At 40.7% G+C, this 18666-nt stretch overlaps 1 protein-coding gene across 1 annotated transcript in view; it reads left to right on the forward strand.

The window, feature by feature from the left end:
* grin2bb (glutamate receptor, ionotropic, N-methyl D-aspartate 2B-b) overlaps positions 1 to 18666 on the forward strand; it is a gene marked incomplete at its 3' end in the record, with an annotated part of 96483 nt that overhangs the window by 37767 nt on the left and 40050 nt on the right. Inside the window, exons 2-4 of the mRNA XM_084084191.1 lie at positions 8469 to 8612; positions 10567 to 10837; positions 12726 to 12918. Coding sequence (XP_083940317.1) covers positions 8469 to 8612; positions 10567 to 10837; positions 12726 to 12918 — 608 coding nt within the window. The remainder of the gene's footprint in view (positions 1 to 8468; positions 8613 to 10566; positions 10838 to 12725; positions 12919 to 18666) is intronic.

Here is an 18666-nt window from a genome sequence, read left to right on the forward strand (position 1 = left end):
CTCTATGCTGCTCTGAACGCCCTTGGGGAAAGAATGGATTAGAAGGTGAGAAAGAAGACTAGGGGTGAGGGTTGGGAGAAATTGATACTGCACAGGTGAGAGGACAATGCGAAGAAAAAGACAACCTGGGAGAGTGGTGTGAGATGAAAGGTATTTGTGTGTGTGTGTGTGTGTGTGTGTGTGTGCGTGTGCGTGTGCGTGTGCGTGTGCGTGTGTGTGTGTGTGTGTGTGTGTGTGTGCACACACGCACATGAATGCAGAGAGGGGGTTACGAGGTAATGGACAAAGTCTGTGGGGATGGAGGGACAGGTGGATTAAGGTATCATTGAATCCATTGAACGGAATAATAGTGTCGGGGGAAATTACATGCGGCACTTATCTTCAAAATTAATTTAACACTCAGCATGAAGTGGCTGAGTTACTCTGACAGTGGCAGGGTTGGAACGGAGGGAAGAGAGAGGTCACGGGGGTGAACGGCCAGCCCCGTTCCAGTATGTACTGCTGTTGCAGGCATAGTAATGAAAGTACTGTACTTAATTTAACCATTTTTTATACTTTACACTTCCACTCCACTACACCTCAGGGGAAAATATTGTACTTTTTACTCCACTACAATTATGTGACAGCTTTGGTTAGTTACTTTGCAGATTTAGATTATTATTACAAAACATACATTAACCACTTCATGCTATTTTAGCGCACTCAAAAGACTGTGCAGATATCTGTTTAATGCAAGCTTTCGGTCGTGTGACCTTCTTCAGGCCTACCTGGAAACTTTGGGTATTCGAAAATAGATGTACAACGTGTCGTGATGCGATACGTTGTGAGCTTGTAGATCTGCTATATTCAAAAAAGTTTGACAAAATGTTTAAACATTTTGAGTTCTTATACTGCTGTGGTACTGTATATTCTGATGCCAATACTTTTGTATTTTTACATAGGTAAAATTTTGAATACAGGCCTTTTAATTGTAACAGAGTATTTTTTATATTGTACTGCTGTACTTTTACTTAAAAATCGGAGTAGCCTACCTCCTCCACCATTGGGCTGTTATTACTGAGTGTCAACGTGTCAGCTTCAACCCCCGACCCACTCCAGCTGTCTGCCCGCAACTGACACGACAACGTTACTGCCTTTTTAATCTCTCAAGACAGATTTTCACTTTGCAGTGAAGATGTGTCAGCAGGATTGCTGGATAGTTTAACTGTAGAGCTCCTAGGGGGGCAGCCTATAGACAAATCCACAGAGCACTGCCAGTAGCTGCGGTGTCGCGGTGCGGAGTGGCACCCGCTTGACACCGCAGTTATGATTGCCTGTTTTAGACCAAAATCATCGTGACATCACCAACCAACCAAAAATGTATTACCGGGTAGATAACGCCGGCAGCGTCACATTGGAGCAGTATCAGGACACTTATTGGATTTTGTTCTAAATATCCACATGTTGACAAACTAGACAATGTTCTGGACACTTTATTTTATACTGTGTAAATATTCATAGACATTCTATTATTATTATTAAAAAACCCATAGACATTCTCTTCACGGAGCTCCGCTGAAGGAGCCCTGTGTGAGTGGCATCCCGGTTAGATAACGCAGGCAGTGTCGCATTGGAGTAGTATTTTTCATTAACCTTATATCTAGAAGAACAGGACACTAAAGATATTGTTATTGACTATTAGAAAAATATCATTTTGTTCTAAATATCCACAGGTTGACAAACTAGACATAGCTAATGTTCTGGACACTTTATTTTATATTGTTTAGATATCCATCGACATTCTGCCCAGAAATACTGCTCTACACAACATTCTGATCTGGTCTATTCAGGAATTGAAACAAGCTTGTCCCCAGGGGTTAAAAACATGTTTTTATTATTTTAACCAAATGTATTCCCAGATTGCTACTTTATTAACCACTTAAGCCCTACTGTATATTTCTTCATACAACAAATAGCGAAAACAACCCATCAATGTTCACCTATTTTCGTCGAATGTTCGCCTATAATGGCACACCCAAAATAGGGACGACATGGTTAATGTGGTGATGGTATAAACTATGGATGAAGCCATGCCAGTCCCCATGGGGGGGTCAATGGCCGCAGGGGAAGGGCAGATGGGCCTTGATGTTGATTGGAGCGAGTGGCCCCCAACCCAGGGACGGGCTTCGGCATGACTAACGTGTACGAGTGCTTGCACACATGGATGGGTACACATAACTCGTAGAAATGTGTTCATGCGCGAGTACGCATACATGAACGCATACACCTATGCACAAATCGTAGAGATGCATGTACAGTATATACACTGTATACATGCATCTCTACGATATGCTATACAGTATGTGAAGGATGGGGCGGTAGTCCTTCAGGGCAGTGCTACTTAACGTAGGGTTCAGGGACCCTCAGGGGGTGTCCTTGAATAAACTCCCATTACACCTAAGACAGGCAGCCTCTGTGGATAGCTTTGAAGCACAGCTGAAGACTTATTTCTTCACTCTTGCTTTTAGTTGATTTTTAAATCTCTGTTGTTATTCGTGTCCTCACAGTTTTGCCTGATTGACTGCCTTTTTTGCTTTTATTTTAATGTTGTTTTATACTTTTGCTTTTCTTTTTTTGCTTTATTGTTAAATTAGTTGTACTTTTTCTGTAATTGTATTCTTGCTCTGTAAAGCACTTTGAGCATTTCATGTCATGAAAGGTGCTATACAAATAAAGTTTATTATTAAGGGTTTGAGCAGTGGTGGCTTAACCAACGGGCTTGAGGTGCTGAAGCACAGGGCACCAACCTTGGGGGGGGGGAACCAAACGGCGTAAAAATAATAATAAGCGGCGAACGGGGTCCAAGCACCGGGCACCACGAAGGGTTAATCCGCCCCTGGGTTTGAGGCCTATCAGGCTTGAAGCCTTATTGTGTTCCTTGCTTTTCTTGTTCTTCCGCCGTTTTTGCAGTTTTGGCCCAACCGTGCATACGCTTTTTACGAAACCCTGCAATATGGTACAGGGCTATGCCAAACGGCGAAGACCCGAAACTCACAACCATTGGCCAAAGGGTGGCGCTATAGCACTCAATTGAAAATGCCAACTTTGAACACGTACAACTCATGCCCTGTTTGACCCACAGCCATGAAACTTCGATACACACATGCGTCTCCTCATGCCTAACAACTTTCACACTCTGACTTTTAACCTCTGACCTTTAGATCCCCCACCATTTTGGATTATATGAAAAACAGTAAAAATCTCCTCCTGGGATCTTTGAGCAATCTGCACAAAACATTTTACACATGAGCTTTGGACCTATGCCGACAAACTGGGGAAGCGGATTTTCCATAAGTGAAAAAATGAAGCTTTTTTGAGCCAATGAATATTGCAGTTTTATGAAAATTATTTGTTTGCCCCTAACACATACATGCAGACTCACATTTGTTTGAAACTTTGCAGTAATGTAGAGGGTCATTCCAAGTATCACTGAAACCAATCTTACTCCAATTGGTCAAAGGGGGGCGCTATAGCAATTTTTTGAAAATGCAAACTTTAAACAGGCAAAAGTCATGCCTCGTTTGGCCGACAGCCGTGAAACCTGCTTACACATGTGCCTTGACTCATGAGGAACACATCTATCACTTTGACCAGTAAGCTCCGCCCTTAGATTTTCTGCCATATTGAGAAGTTTGAAAAACATTTAAACCCAGGATTTCTGAGCAATTTGCGTGAAACTGTGTCAAATTTGTGAGCTCCTTTTTCACCACTTCAGGTCTGTTGGTCGTACAATGTGATGCGTTATGAGCTTGTATATACAGTATATAATAAGCAATCCATGCTGTATGATAACTTACCACACATGAAATCCAATTCTGTCTATCCAATGGCTCAGTCAGTACACTGTACCTGCCAGTCTGTAGGTCCCTGGTTCAAACACCAATTTAACCAGTCCAAATATAATGTACTGAACAAAAATCATGACTTTGTTAATTAATGCATGTTCACTTCTTCTCTCTCTCTCTCTGCCTGCCTCTCTTTCTCTCTCTCTCTCTCTCTCTCTCTATCTATATATCTCTATCTCTATCTCTATCTCTATCTATCTCTCTCTCTCTCTCTCTCTCTCTCTCTCTCTCTCTCTCTCTCTCTCTCTCTCTCTCTCTCTCTCTCTCTCTCTCTCCCTCCCTCGAACCCGCTTGTTGCTGCTTGCAGCTATATTTATTATTATTATTAATAGTCAGGAACCAAATGGACCCTTACAGGTCTATAACTAGACTAAGAGAGTGTACGAGTGGAGCCAAATGGTTCCATTTGTACACTCTATTTGTGTTAAATGAACACTGAGGATCTACCGTATAAATTGGGAGATACGCATAGTTTTAAATGGGGGCCTAATGCATATCAAAGTGGGGGTCCTTGAAATAATAAAGATTGAGAACCACTGCTTTAAGGGTGTGTGGGGTGTTCAGGAAAGCAAGCGTTCAAAGTTAAATTTGGGGGCTGAGTGTCCAAGATGGGGCGTTAGTTAAGTTAAGTAACTTTTAAGTTGATTATGGCTGATTGCCGTTTGAATAAATACTGTCACTGATGAATGAATGTGCACATCCGAATCTTGACTGTGGGGCCTAGTCAGTGGGACCAAGTACAGTACTCAACACCAGGACTTGAGTCAAAGTAATGAAACTCCAGGTCAATTTTCCCCAAAAAATCAAAGATTTTCCAGAAATAATAAATAAAAACAATATAAATAATGGCAAAAATAGCTGATCTACAAGCTCACAACGCGTAATGGTGCAGCGCCTTGTGAGCTTGTAGATCAGCTATTTTCACTATATTTAAAATAGAGCTTAAGTGGTTAATTCATAATTCATAACTTTTTCCCCTTCCTAGAAATTAAGTTGAGTCAAAAGTACAATAATTGTTTTTCAAATGTAGTGGAGTGAAAGGCATAAGTATCCATAAGTACAAGTACTCAAGTAAAGTACAGACACAAACACAAAACAAGTACTTAAGTCCATACTGGCGTAAATGTACTTGGTTACTGTCCACCGCTGGAGCGTAGTAGCAGGGCAGCAGATAGCATTGGTCATAACATATGCACCCAAAGGGCGCATGTCTCCAGTTTCCTCCTCACACTCGGTCTAGAGGCACACAAAAATGTTGACATGATGACAATGTTCTCCATACAGCCCCCCCCCCCCTCCCTGCACCGCGTCCCCTCCGGTCATTTATTTCCATTAATAATCCACCTCAATCTCGGCGTCCTGATGAGTCACACGTGCAGGCAGTAGTCTCACATGGGTCACTGCACTAGCCGCTCCCACCCCCTCCACCCCATGTCTCCTCTGCCCGAGACTCAGACATCAGGCTCCTTCCTTGAGTCCCTCTTTCTCTCCTGCTGTTCTTTATTCATCTTCTCCTTCCTGCTTCCTTCGCACAACCTCTTTCTTCTCTCCGCTATGATCTTTAAACAGTATAGCAGCGATTCCCAACATTTTCTGGGTCAGGGCCCCTACTTGTAAGTCTCGAAAGCGTTCGTGGCCCACCCATCTGACCACTTAAAGTGGTCAGATGGGTATTTATTTTAATGATCAATCAATGGATTGTGTTCTGGCTCAGATCAATGTAGTAATGGTATACTTTAAGGGGCCGTTTCCACAGAAAGTGTTTTATGAGCGGAGGGGGGGGGGGGGGGGCGCTTTGGATATCATGTCCATTGCGCTCCGCACGCAGTGTTTATTGACAACGGTCAAACCCATCAACCGCTGCGGTGCTCGATAGTCCTGGCATCTGTGTTCTTAGCACAAACAGCTTAGCTGAAAACAACTGTAAACATGGACTTCTCATGGTTGTGATAACGATTCAACGGCAGCTCAGATCAAAAGAGGAGGATCAAAAGAGCAGCGCTCCTCTCCAGAAGGTGAACTGTTGTCAGCTTGACGCTCCTTGGGCGCTGCGCCAAAAAACGTCAGATGCCAGGAGCACTGAAGCGTGATGCTCGGGCGCTGGAGGAGGAGCGCACCAGCGAGTCTTTACCATTGAAATACATGGCAGACAGGTGCTGCCAGCTCCAAAAACACTTTCTGTGGATAAGGCAGCAACTAAGTTCCTACATTTTCAAGGGTAAAAACATAACAAAAAATCAAAACATTTCTTTTTACATTTCTTTGTGCACATTAATGTTACATTTTCTTAGTGTTTTGCAAGTTTCGTGTGAGGGGGGGTGACGGGGGGGGGTGACGCTCCCTCAACCGGACCATCTCGACCCCTCAGTCAAGTACCAGTTAAAATACAAACCTTCTGGTACTTTTTAATTAATAGCGTTTTGGTGTCAAGCCTTCCTCACCATGTTAAGAAAGTGGTCAGTGGTGTTGTGTGTACCAGCAGGGACTGATAGACAGACAGACATGACAAGGACTTCAGCTGCTGTCAGTAAAAAAAAAATATATTTTTTTAATTCTGCACGAGTGCGCCCCCCCCCGTACTTGGATTGATAATTTTGTATCAAACTGTGAAGCTGCTTTTGGTGCAAGCTAATACCCATCTCTTTAACCACTCTTAGACGCTCTAGTAAAAATATATACCGTATCATTCTTTTTTCCATAAATTAAAAAAAGTTAGGAAATAGTGAAAATAGCTGCAAGTTGTGAGCTTGTGGCTATTTTCACTATTAAATAGGGCTTGGTTAATTCATAATGTATTCTAAGTTTGGATCCCGGGGTGGCACCAAATTTGTCTTTTGGATCTGGAGCTGAAAAGTTTGGGAAACACTGCTCTAGGTCACTGCATACATCGCCATCATTATTAGGACAGCATGTCTCCTGGCGCTCTGCTGAGCGCACCTTCCTGTTTCCAGCCCATAATGTAGATACTGTATGAATAGAAGCTTGTTCTGTGGCTGTACTTGTGAGTCATTTTGGATGCCTAAAAAGTCAAATGTAAATGTGAATGTTGTGAAATAAACAAGCTCATGGGTTTGTCAACAGTCATCAAGGTTGTTGCTTTAACACTGCTGTGACCTGCTTTAGATGTGTAACGGGTCCATTTCATGCATGAGTACTTATTTTAGTCATAACATTTTGAGGCAATGTTTTCTAAAATAAATATATAAATATGTTTGTCACAAGTACTCAGCAATATGACTTATTGTGCTGAATATTTACAAAGCTAATTCATCTGCTCTTTCCTGTAGTGTTCATAACTCAAAATGTCTTTCCTGCGATCTCCACCTGATTTTGGTTGAAGAAGTCACAACTGTATGAAATAGATCTGTGGTTCCCAAACTTATTAGCTCCATACCCAAAAGAGAGGTATATGTTTGCTTGGGAACCAAACCTTTGCTACGTTATATGAACTTGTAGATCGGCCATTTTCATATCTTCTTAAAGGTTTTTTTTTTTAATGGAATTTCTTAGATTCTTTTGAAAATGTATGAAACTAGAGGTACGGGCCATTGTGCGGCACTCACACCTACGTTGTTTTGTTTTTACTTAAAAAAATGTTTGTAAATAATCATTACAAACAATTTTAGGAAATGAAAATGAGGGACATAAAAATGTGTCCGCGACCCAAGCATGGGTTCTGAACCAGTGTTTGGGAAACACTGAAATATATTACTCCTTGTGTAGTACAAAAAAAGTATACGTGTATGTTCTACTCTCCAATCTCGCCATCCGATCTTAACCCATTTAGACCTGAGGCCGATTCTAAAAACACCTTCTAAATCCTGACCTAAGTTTTCTGAAAAACTTCAGATTTTAATTCAAAAAAGTAAAAAAACAATGAATTGGTGTTCCAGGTCTAGAGCTATAGATTCACAAGTCACTAAGTCAGTCACAAGTCACTAAGTCAGTCACTACTGTAAGTCAGTCTGCTAAGTCAGTCTGCTCACTCTCTAGAACAATCTCCCAGCTTTCGTTGCTAAAACCGGATGGAAACAATTAGACAATAAATAAAAACCTACATTGCAGAACCAATCCAAAGTCTTTAAGGTGATCTGATCTGATCTGATCTGATCTGATCTGATCTGATCTGATCTGATCTGATCTGATCTGATTGATTGATTGATTGATTGAATACTTGATTGACACCAAATGGATGACACAAAAAAGGCTTATTTGTGGTTCATTAAACATTCAACACTCAAACAACTGGACAAAACAACAGTGCAACAAAACAACTGCACAAAAATATGGAATATCAAAATATATAAATTCTTGGTAATGAAAGTCCTTCATATTGAAGTGATACAATTGGTTTCCACAGTTGTGTGTGTAGGTTTGTTAGGGGTTGTTCTCACTGCTGTTTTAGCAACTACCTTGGATTTAGAAGTCCCCTGACGTATCGGTAGGCAGAGATCTCTGATCATCTGGCACCTAAAAGTACTGTAACTGTTCATGAATCGTGCGCTAGCTTATAACTTTTTTTGAAGTTAAACTGTTGTGCTAACCACCTTGTATACCTATGGGCTCTCTGTCTCTGATTTCCAGGACGACCACTCCATGTTTTTCCAGTTTGGTCCATCCATCGAGCAGCAGGCATCAGTGATGCTGAACATCATGGAGGAGTATGACTGGTACATCTTTTCTATCGTCACAACATACTACCCCGGATACCAGGACTTTGTAAATAAGGTATTGTAGTGTGTCCACACGCTACCTGGGCTCTATACTTTTGACTTTGTGTAATCATTTAACATTATTTAACCAGTATAAAACCACATTAAGAAAACCTTTATTTTACAAATGTGAACTGGCCAAGAAGCGTAGATATTACACAGCTTTGCCAGTATGACAAAAGTGTTCATTTTGCTGTGCACAGTTCCCTCCATAATTGGTGGCACAATTTGGTAAGAAAAAAAAAGTATTGTAGCTGATAACATAACAACATTCATTTTGCAATAAATTGGCTAACCTCACATTGTGTGTAATTAATAGAAAAGTAAAGGCAAATTGTCCAATTATTGCCATTCAATATGTATTACACATTAGAGTATTGTGTCAGAGATTACAACTTTGACAAGGTAATTAGGAGTCAGTCTTGCAACCTGCCAGTGTACCCCCAACCTGCCAGTGTACCCCTACAGTGTTTTTACGATGGTGTCGTGTGGCAAAAATAGCTGATCTACAAACTCACAATGTCACAATGCAAAACGTTTAAAAAAACAGCTATTTTTGAAAACTTTTGATATAATGACATGGCCAAAATAGGGACACTAGGTGGAAAGCGGTTAAGTTATTAAGCACTGTACAGTAGCTGTGTGCACATGTACAGTAACCTGCTTACGCCAGGTGCAGTGTAAAAGTACATGTGAAAATGAAAAGAAATGGACATCTGCAGTTTCTGCACACTGGATTATAAGCTCCCAAAATGTTATTAAACTGAGCAGAGTTTCAACTCACCCGTTCAGTCTAATAAAGTATTGAGAGCTGTATCCAGTGTATTGATGTCATGTCCATTTCTTTTAATCTGCCCGTTATTTCCCGTTATTTTACGTTATTGCAAGGAACATGCTGACAGGCTTTTGAACCCCAACACGTCTCATTTATAAAGACACTGATGATAGTTTTGTGGGCTGGGAGTTGGAAGAGCAGACATTTCTTTGAAACTATTTCAGAATTGGGTTGGTAATCCTGCTTCCTTTCCCACCAGAGCAGAAGTTCATGGAGGCCATGAAGGCCATGGCTGCTGTGCCCCCTCAGTTTGCCTTGTTATTATGCCCCTTCAAACATTAAATGCACTGAGAGGCCACAGTGGCCTTGATGCCCTGCCCACGCTGCCCCAGCTGATTTCACCTCTGCCTCTCCCCTGTCAATGAAGGTTTTAGACACTACTGTCTTTTGTTGACCTTATGAATTCTTAACTCCCCCCCCCCGACTCATTTGACATTTGTGCCTTCAAACTACTTTTATCATTAAGGGCCAAGTGGTCTTGCCCCTATGGAGTTGACAGTTTTTAAAACATTTTGTATTACATTTTGTATTACACAGACGCCCATCCCCTTATTGTCTCGGCATGGCGGAGCGTATGTTTTACCCTCCGTCCGTCCGTGTGTGTGTGTCCGTGTGTGTGTCCGTCCGTCTGTCAACACCTAATCTCCGGCACCGTTGGCTTGACTATAGAGATACTGTGTACCGATTTGCATGACGCTTGGACAAAATCTGTAGGAGTACTATCAAACAATTAGTGGTTTGAAGTGAGTGGTGCTATTCTTCACAACTTCCTGACCTGGCGGAGACCTGTGCTCCGAGGAGAACTTTTTCTAGTTGTATTTTATTATTAATTAAAATACAAATTTAGATACAAATTTAAATATATTTTATGATTTTTTCCAATGACACTTTTTAGTTCTTTTCAATATTTGGACACCTACAAATTTACAAGCAATATTGAAAATAGAAATAAGTGAAAACCAATAGAATAAAATGAAATAAGAAAATACAAATAACAAAAAAAACTTAAAACTAATAAAAAACAAATAGGAAACCAAAAATAAAAACAGTCATACTGTATATACAAGTACATTTCTCCTGACCATGTTACAGTTTGTCACACAACACCTCCATCCCTCTCTCCAATCCACTCCAGGTCCGTAGCACCATAGAGAACAGCTTTGTGGGCTGGGAGTTGGAAGAAGTGCTTCTGCTGGACATGTCCATGGATGACGGAGACTCTAAGATCCAGAACCAGTTGAAGAAGCTGCAGAGTCCGGTCATTCTGCTGTACTGCACTAAGGAGGAGGCCTCCACCATCTTTGAGGTGGCCCACTCTGTGGGCCTGACCGGCTACGGCTTCACCTGGATCGTTCCCTCGCTGGTAGCTGGAGACGCAGATCACGTCCCTGCTGTCTTCCCTACAGGTACTGTTCCCAAACACTCATTGTCGCTGTCGGGCAGAAACCTCTTATCTCCATGTTTTAACTTTTTGTGTTTTTTTTTGTAAATTAATGCCCTGCTTGATCATACTAACAGTGTCCCACAAAAGCATCAAAAGTAGCAGATCTACAAGCTGAGTTTGTCGATCTGCTACTTTTGCTATTTTTGAATTTGAATCCTGAAAAGTAACAGTTGGACAAAAGAAGTTTGTTTCTACATGACAGAGACGTCATGCTCATGCAGGGGGAGGGGAGAGGGGGGAGGGGGGGGGGGGGGGCGTTTTCTTGGCCACTTAAGCCCTATGTACAGCAAAATAATGGCGCCTTGTGAGCGTGTAGATCTACTATTTTTGCAATTTTTCAATCAGATTTATTTTTTTAAAGTTTGACAAATTGTGATTCCCCCCCCCCCCCCCCCCCAAAATAGGTACGCCAGGGTTATTCTGGTCAACAAATCATGAGACACATTCTATAATTCTCAAAAGTCAATGCATGTATTTAATTCAGGAGCAGGGATAAAACATGTTCCCACCAGCCACACTCAGTGTTAGACCCTTAACCATTAAGACCCCTTAACGCAATGTTGAGAGCCAGTGCACTAAAGCTGCATTTCACTGAGAATAGTGCACTCCACAAAGAAGCATATTGTCACTGTCAGGCGGAAACCTTGTATCTCTATAGGCTATTTCCTCTTTTTATGTTTTTTCATACATTAAGGCTATTGGTCATCCTTTAACCACTTTTGTTGTACAACAGTGTTGTGTAAAAATTGCAAAAATAGCCAAACTACAAGCTCAGCTCACAACGTTGTGAGCTTGTATATCTAGACGTTTGGAAGATTCTCTGTCTGTCTGTGGGTTTTATAAATATTTAACCATTGAAAAGTATTAAACAAGAGCTTGTGACTAAACAGAAAACTACATTGGATCCATTGGAACACAGATACATTTGACTATTTCCTGAAAAGTAATGGTTTTGGACATACACGTTTCCCACCCGACAACGACTATATCCTTGTTCCCATAGCATTTCCTTGGCCACTTACTGTACCCTGTTGTTTGTTTGACAAATGTTCTTGGCACTTGGAACTCAAGGTTCAATGTGTTCTTTATTGTTAAATCGTTCAGAAAACAATTCTGGTTCCTCCAATCCTCCACATTTTGAGTCTCTGGATAAGAGCATCTGCTAAATGCCTAAATTGAAAACCTGTAATTGCGAAAGCCCCAAATTGACGTCAAGGAGTTCTATTAGATGTGTGTTGTGATGACGTCAATGTGAGGCTGCCCCAAGCTTTTTCCTTCATAGATCTTGTTATGTGTTGAATTGTGGGACACAAAAAGCTCCATCTGTGACCAACATTTAAAAATTGCCAATCTTCAGAAAATTTCTCTCCAATTGTTTTTCATATGCAAGCACCAAGTCATGTACTGTATCGTCACTGTCGACTGTTTTATGTCCAAAACCTTTTCAGGGAATGGATCCAATGTAGTTATTATTTCATTCGTTGCAAATTTTGTACACTTTTGTACAACGAAGAACAAAAAATACACAAATTTCAAATATGGAGATACATGTTTTTTTGCCCGACGATATGCTTCCATACATATCAAATATACCTGTTTGTCACTTCAGAATGGAACTCCCATGCACCCGTTCTCGTAATCTTGCTTGTCCGTGTTTTTGCCAGTTTCTAGCCTCCCACGATATGTTTTCAATTTCTATGTCTTTTCCCCCCTCAGGCAGTTTTTTTTCTCCATTGTATTCTCTCTGCCTCTTTGTTGATTTGTATCTCTTGCCCCTCTCCTTTTTCAATTTCTCCATCTTTCTGCCTCTCTCCCTCCAGTGCTAACCTCCCTCCGTCTTCCTCTCCCAGGGCTTATTTCAGTGTCATATGACGAATGGGACTATGGCATTGAGGCTAGGGTACGTGACGCTGTGGCTGTCATCGCCATGGCGACATCCACCATGATGCTAGACCGGGGGCCAAGCACCCTGCTGAAGTCGAGCTGCCACGGCCCACCAGATAAAAAGGGCTCCAGTCCCAGCAACTCCAATGAAGTGCTCAAGTGAGTCAAAACACCAAACTGTGTAAACATTGATGTTATGCATAGATATCGTTGATGTCGGGCGGAAACCTTGTATGTATCCAAAAGCGTTACTTTTCAGGAAAAAAATAACCTGTGGATGGATCCAATGTAGTTATTATTTAATGTGAAAAAAAGAACAGACGATCTAGGCACTCAGGAGTAAAAAAGAGGAACAGGCTCTATTGAAAGGCAACACATGTTTCGACCTCGGAAGGTCGAAACATGTGTCGCCTTTTTTGACGAAAAAAAAGTTATTATTTACTCGCACTAACACACAAAAAAAGTTGAAATATGGAGATATAAGGTTTCTGCCCAACAGCAACGATATGCAACACCACTCAAGTCGGTTAGGGAATATTATGGATTTTTCAGCACTGATTCGCAGAGCTAACATGCCCCTCAGTTGCAATTTTTCGCACCTTGTTATGTTATGGTTGATTTGCTGTACGTTGTGACCCGTAGCTTCAGGCAAGCAGCGTTGTGGAAAAGGCAGCTATTAAGAAAGCAATGCAACATGGTCATTCACTTTCTTAAAGGACCACATCACCTATTTTCAGCCTATCTTCATAGGATTAAAATGTTCACTAATGTTCAACTGAAGGTGGTACCATTTCTGTCTACTCACTCTGTGTCTCAGAGAAGGGCTGAGGCCAGTTCAGGTCTATCAATCTCCGAACTAGGCTGGTTTCTGAACTGCCCATAACCCACTAATAAGACACAGTGTGAGCAGACAGAAATGTTGGATTACGTAAAAGGCAGGTCACAGGTGTAATCTTTTTTATTCACAGCATGTAGAAGCAGCAGACTGTCTGAAAATACCAAAAATATATAGTACGTACTACATACTCTACACTCATACTGTATGAGTACTGCACACATCCTATCGTCGCTGTCCAGCGGGAACCAGCTAACTAAAAAAAAAGAAAAGTATCAAAAAGCGCCTCTGACAAAACCTCCCAACTCCATTGGATCCTCAAACTGTCCGTCAGACCACGCAACTCCACCTCCTGCTGCTGTGCCGTTCTACAGCAGTGAGTGGCAGAGTGCACACAGACAGAGGACAGATCTGCCGTGGACATAAACAAACTCTAACAACGCAGGGTTTTTCCCCCGTAGTCTTTTAAAACTATGCAGTGTACCTGTTTATCAAACTTACGCTAATGTTATGAAAACAAGTTATTATATTTCTAAAATCTAGTGTTTAATGAGGAGAGCAATGTGACAAGAAAGGAGTTCATAGCATTTCTGTCGTGCTAGTTCGACTGAAACTCCAACTCTGTAAACCCTTGCTTTGCAGAAGTTATTGTAATATTTAAAGTCCTGTTTATTATTAAGGCCTATATAATAAGTGTCATGAAGCATCAGGGCATTAATTCACTCGTTGTGATGCATTCTGAGCTTGGATATCCATTGTTAGCTTAGCCCCATTTGGAATTTAGCCCCATTTCAAACCTCTCCCTCCGCAGCGATTGGAGCTATTGTCAGGCGTCAGCTGTTCGGACAAAACTCTTAACTCCACTTGAGCTGGCTTTGGGTAAAGTGGTGATAATATAATGATAGGCTACATGCAAGTATCTGACAATATATAAAGTCACTATACCAACTTTGATGAGGCAGTATTGCTTTGTTTTAAAAAAATATAAGGTTTTCTTCATGTCCTGAAAAACAAAACTATATTTTGTTTTTTCATTTCCTGAAAAATGAGCGTTTTGGAGTTAGCTGGTTCCTGCTGGACAGCAGAGATATACTGTACAGTATATATTATCACAGAGGCAGTCATCGTTCATGCCTAATGCCTACCATGGGATAATTTGTTTATCGCGTACGGATAGCCTTATTTATTCACAAAGACGAAGCTAAAATAGCATTTGACCAACACTTTAATTAAATTAATAGATTATCATTACTGTCTACGAGGAACTGCCCTGTTGAACAAATTGGTTGTCCCGCTGTGATTTCCCTTTGTTGTGGGGAGGTTGTTGATTGAGAACACGGCTGACCTCACCATCATGCCTGATTCATATTCTGCTGTTCACAACACGCCACGGATGCGATGTGTTGTGAGCTTGTAGATCTGCAATTTTCGGTGCGCGACACCATCGTACGACGAAGCATAAATGAAGCACTATGCAGCCTGTCGAAGGTAGCTGCTTCTAATTTTTGTTTTTGTTCCTTTGTATGTTCCTTCAACAGCGAGAGGCTCTGTAGCTTATCCTGATTGGTCAGCTGGCGTATTATCCTTATTGGGAAGATACTGCTTTAGCTTGCATTGATTGGTCAGCTGACATATTATTCAGGCTATGTCCACACTACACAGGTATTTTTTAAAACATTTATTTCTCCTTTGTAAAAATTGTTTTCCCGTCTACACAAGCACACTAAAAACCCAGTTGTCATTGTGAGACTGTCTATCGACAGCCAGTCAACAACTGCAGTCTTGCGATGATCTGCAAATATATCGCCCAGTCTGTGCTCTTTAGATACAGCAATCAAATTATACAATGAGCAGTGAGCACATCGAAAAACAATGTGTGTTATTTTCCTGACCGATTATTTGACAAAATTTGCAATCATTCAAATGTGTTTATTCATTCGTTTGTCCACCTGTCTCTCATTGAATTTAATGCATTCCATTGGGGCTCCAGTTTGCCGCCCAGTGCGTAACGTAACGTTATCGCATAATCAGATGGCAGATGTGTTTCTGTTTGTAAAGTTTGTATTTATTTATTTAGTCGTACTGTGCTGTAGGTCCTGAAAGTAGCTGTCGCCAATGTCAAATGAATAAATACAGAGCAAATACATGGTCCATGTCTCGTCGAAAATGTTACCAGAAGCTATTTCTGGTTAGGTGAAATATATTTGTTTATAGAGACTGCCGCTGTAGTCTACTTAAAGGAGTAGTTCACCCAAAAACACCCGCAGGGTACCCACAAGGTAGTACTTTGCAAATTGTGAATGTGAATGTCGCAATTTGAAAGAAAATATTTATATTGTGTTGAGTCTGGCGTAGAGGATTGCATCCTGTTGTGCCAGAAATTTTCCAATAGATTTCAATAAATAAAAAAATGACTTATTTTCTATCAATTACACACCCCATGAAGCCTTAAGCCAATAATTCGATGACCGGGTGGCTGCTCAGTAGTCTCCTACTTGAGACTTCGCCGGTCATCAAATTATTGGTTTAGGAATGTGACAAAAACTAAAAAATCAATTCAAGGCTTCATGGGGTGTGTAATTGATAGAAAATGTGTACTTTTTTGGGTGAACTACTCCTTTAAGAACCACCAGAGATCACTGCACTGGCTGGCTGCTGCCCTTCGCACCTTCTCACTGGCCGGGCGCAATTTGCCACAACTCCACTAGTATTAAATCATTCATTTAATTTATTATTATTTATATAAAGCTGAACATCCTAGGCTACGTAGGAGTCAACATGCAATGATAGCGGGGAATGTTAAAATAAACGATGTAGCCTACTCCCACTGCATCATGCTTATAATGTGAGAAACCTCCATTTATCTTGTCCACACGGCAACCCAAAACGGGGTTTAAAAAAAATCTTCACTGTGGCCAGAGTTTTCAAAAAAGTAAAAGAAAAAAGGTTACGTTACCCACTCCAATCGCATTGAAAAAGCAACGTTTTAAAAAAAATACCTGTGTACGTATGGAAGAGGAAGAAGCTGCACAGCACTAGCTTGATACACTCTTGTCATGTCCTCAGCCAGAGCTAGAGGGGTTGGGGGGGGGCTTGCATCAGCGCACTAGATAAAAAATAATGAAGGTGGCACCTTGCATTATTTGTAGACAAAGTCCATTTCCCTCTGGATAAACATGTCTATGACTTTGTTCTCTTCCTAGTTAGGCTATTCCTGAGTTTTCACTTTCACAAAGCCTGATTTATATTATTTATATTTATTTGTTATATATTTCGTTGTAATACGGTGTCGCTTACAAAAGAGAAAGTTGATCCACAATCTCACAACAAGTCGCATATTGGGGGAGACGTAAAAGTCGATAATAGCCCATGTACAGTATATTTGATAAATGAAAGCCCACAGACCACCATACTCAAAAAGCAGAATGCCTCTGGATTTTTCTGTGGTTTCAAGAAGAACACCCAATGCATTATTGCAATGTAGGGAATAAATTATTATTAAAAAGTATATATCATTTATTTTCCCTTCTCATAGGTGACAATTTATTTCTTTTTTTCACTGTTTTGTTTATTTCAAGATTCAGAGAAATAGACAAGAATATGCAGAGTCAAGTAATATCAAAAGTAAAAAAAATATAAAAATAATTGTACAAACTTACTCCAGCAAGGAGGAGACTATTATACCCTGAATCAATAGGTGACAATTTCAACACTATTGTACAACAAAGTACAAAACAGGTCTTAAGTGATTGATCGGGCTAAATGATTTAGTCGACTATAAATCACTAAATAATTGACAGCTGCAGGTCTATTGCAATGCATCATTATAAGTGCCCAGTCTGCCCACAAATACCGAAAAGGAAGAAATTATGTAATAGTGTACAGTAGCATAAGCCTGGGATTCAATCGCATACAGCCATGATCACATGCTTTACAGTATGAATCATCCTGACACCTAACCAAAGCATTTCAACTCCACCATCCTCAGCCCTGCTTGTTTATGTGATGTAAAGGGTGCACGGCAGATCTGAGCTTTTACACGGATGACCCAGTGGAAGCTCAGCTAAAACATACAGTAGATGACACCTGATACAGTAAACAGAAAAGATGAGCGAGGGAATGAAGCCTGTACTCGTGCTCCAGTGTCCGAAAAAAGCTTATCTACTTTCGTCAATTAACAGTAAATATACTGAAACTGATATCTAGAACCAATAATCGACTTAATCTTGCTTGTGTATGTTTTTTTTTCTTCCTTATCAACGAATCGACACCAACAAATTTGAATAGATTTTTTTTATAATTTACTACATCAATTAGTCTGATTAACCACTTATGCTATATATATATATATATATATATATATATATATATATATATATATATATAGGCTGTATAATTAATTACATTAATCGTAATCAAGGCAAAGAAAAAGCCCAGCCCTTTATCTACTGCTTGTAGATCTGCTATTTTCTGTGTGTGACACCGGCACACAAACCAATTATAAATCGGATATAAGGGGAGGTGCTGAGTGAGTCAAAGATAGCAAGAGCCAAACTGAGAGGAAAGAGGGAGAGAGAGAGAGAGAGCACGGTGAGGTGCAGCGAGAGAGTGCATTAAGTGCCTGTGTGAATACATATCAGCATATATGTGTCAACAAGTGCAAGCAGATAAACTGGAATCATCTCTCTTTCTACGCCCCCCCCCACCCCACACCACCCCTCGCTCTCTCTCTCTCTCTCTCTCCGATTCTGTGGGCTGCAATCACCATGGAGACGCTCTGCCTTCGAAACAACCCAGCAGAGAAATAAATAAATAGTCTGGATGCAAGGAGCACAGAAAGGGGCCATGCATGTGTGCATGTTTAGTTGTATTACTATACTTGTGAGGACCAAATATCCCCATATATATATACTGTAATACAATTTCAGAAATAGACATTGTGAGGATCATGTTCTTGATCCTGTTTCCCGGTCCAGACGAGAAGAATTGTTGTTTTGTTGCTTGATTTATACTTAGTAACTGATCTACAGGTTCACAACGGGTGGGCCACGAGCGCTTTCAAGATTTGGAAG

The sequence above is a fragment of the Gymnoscopelus microlampas genome (assembly GCF_963454915.1).
Source record: "Gymnoscopelus microlampas genome assembly, chromosome: 2".
Classification (NCBI taxonomy): domain Eukaryota; kingdom Metazoa; phylum Chordata; class Actinopteri; order Myctophiformes; family Myctophidae; genus Gymnoscopelus; species Gymnoscopelus microlampas.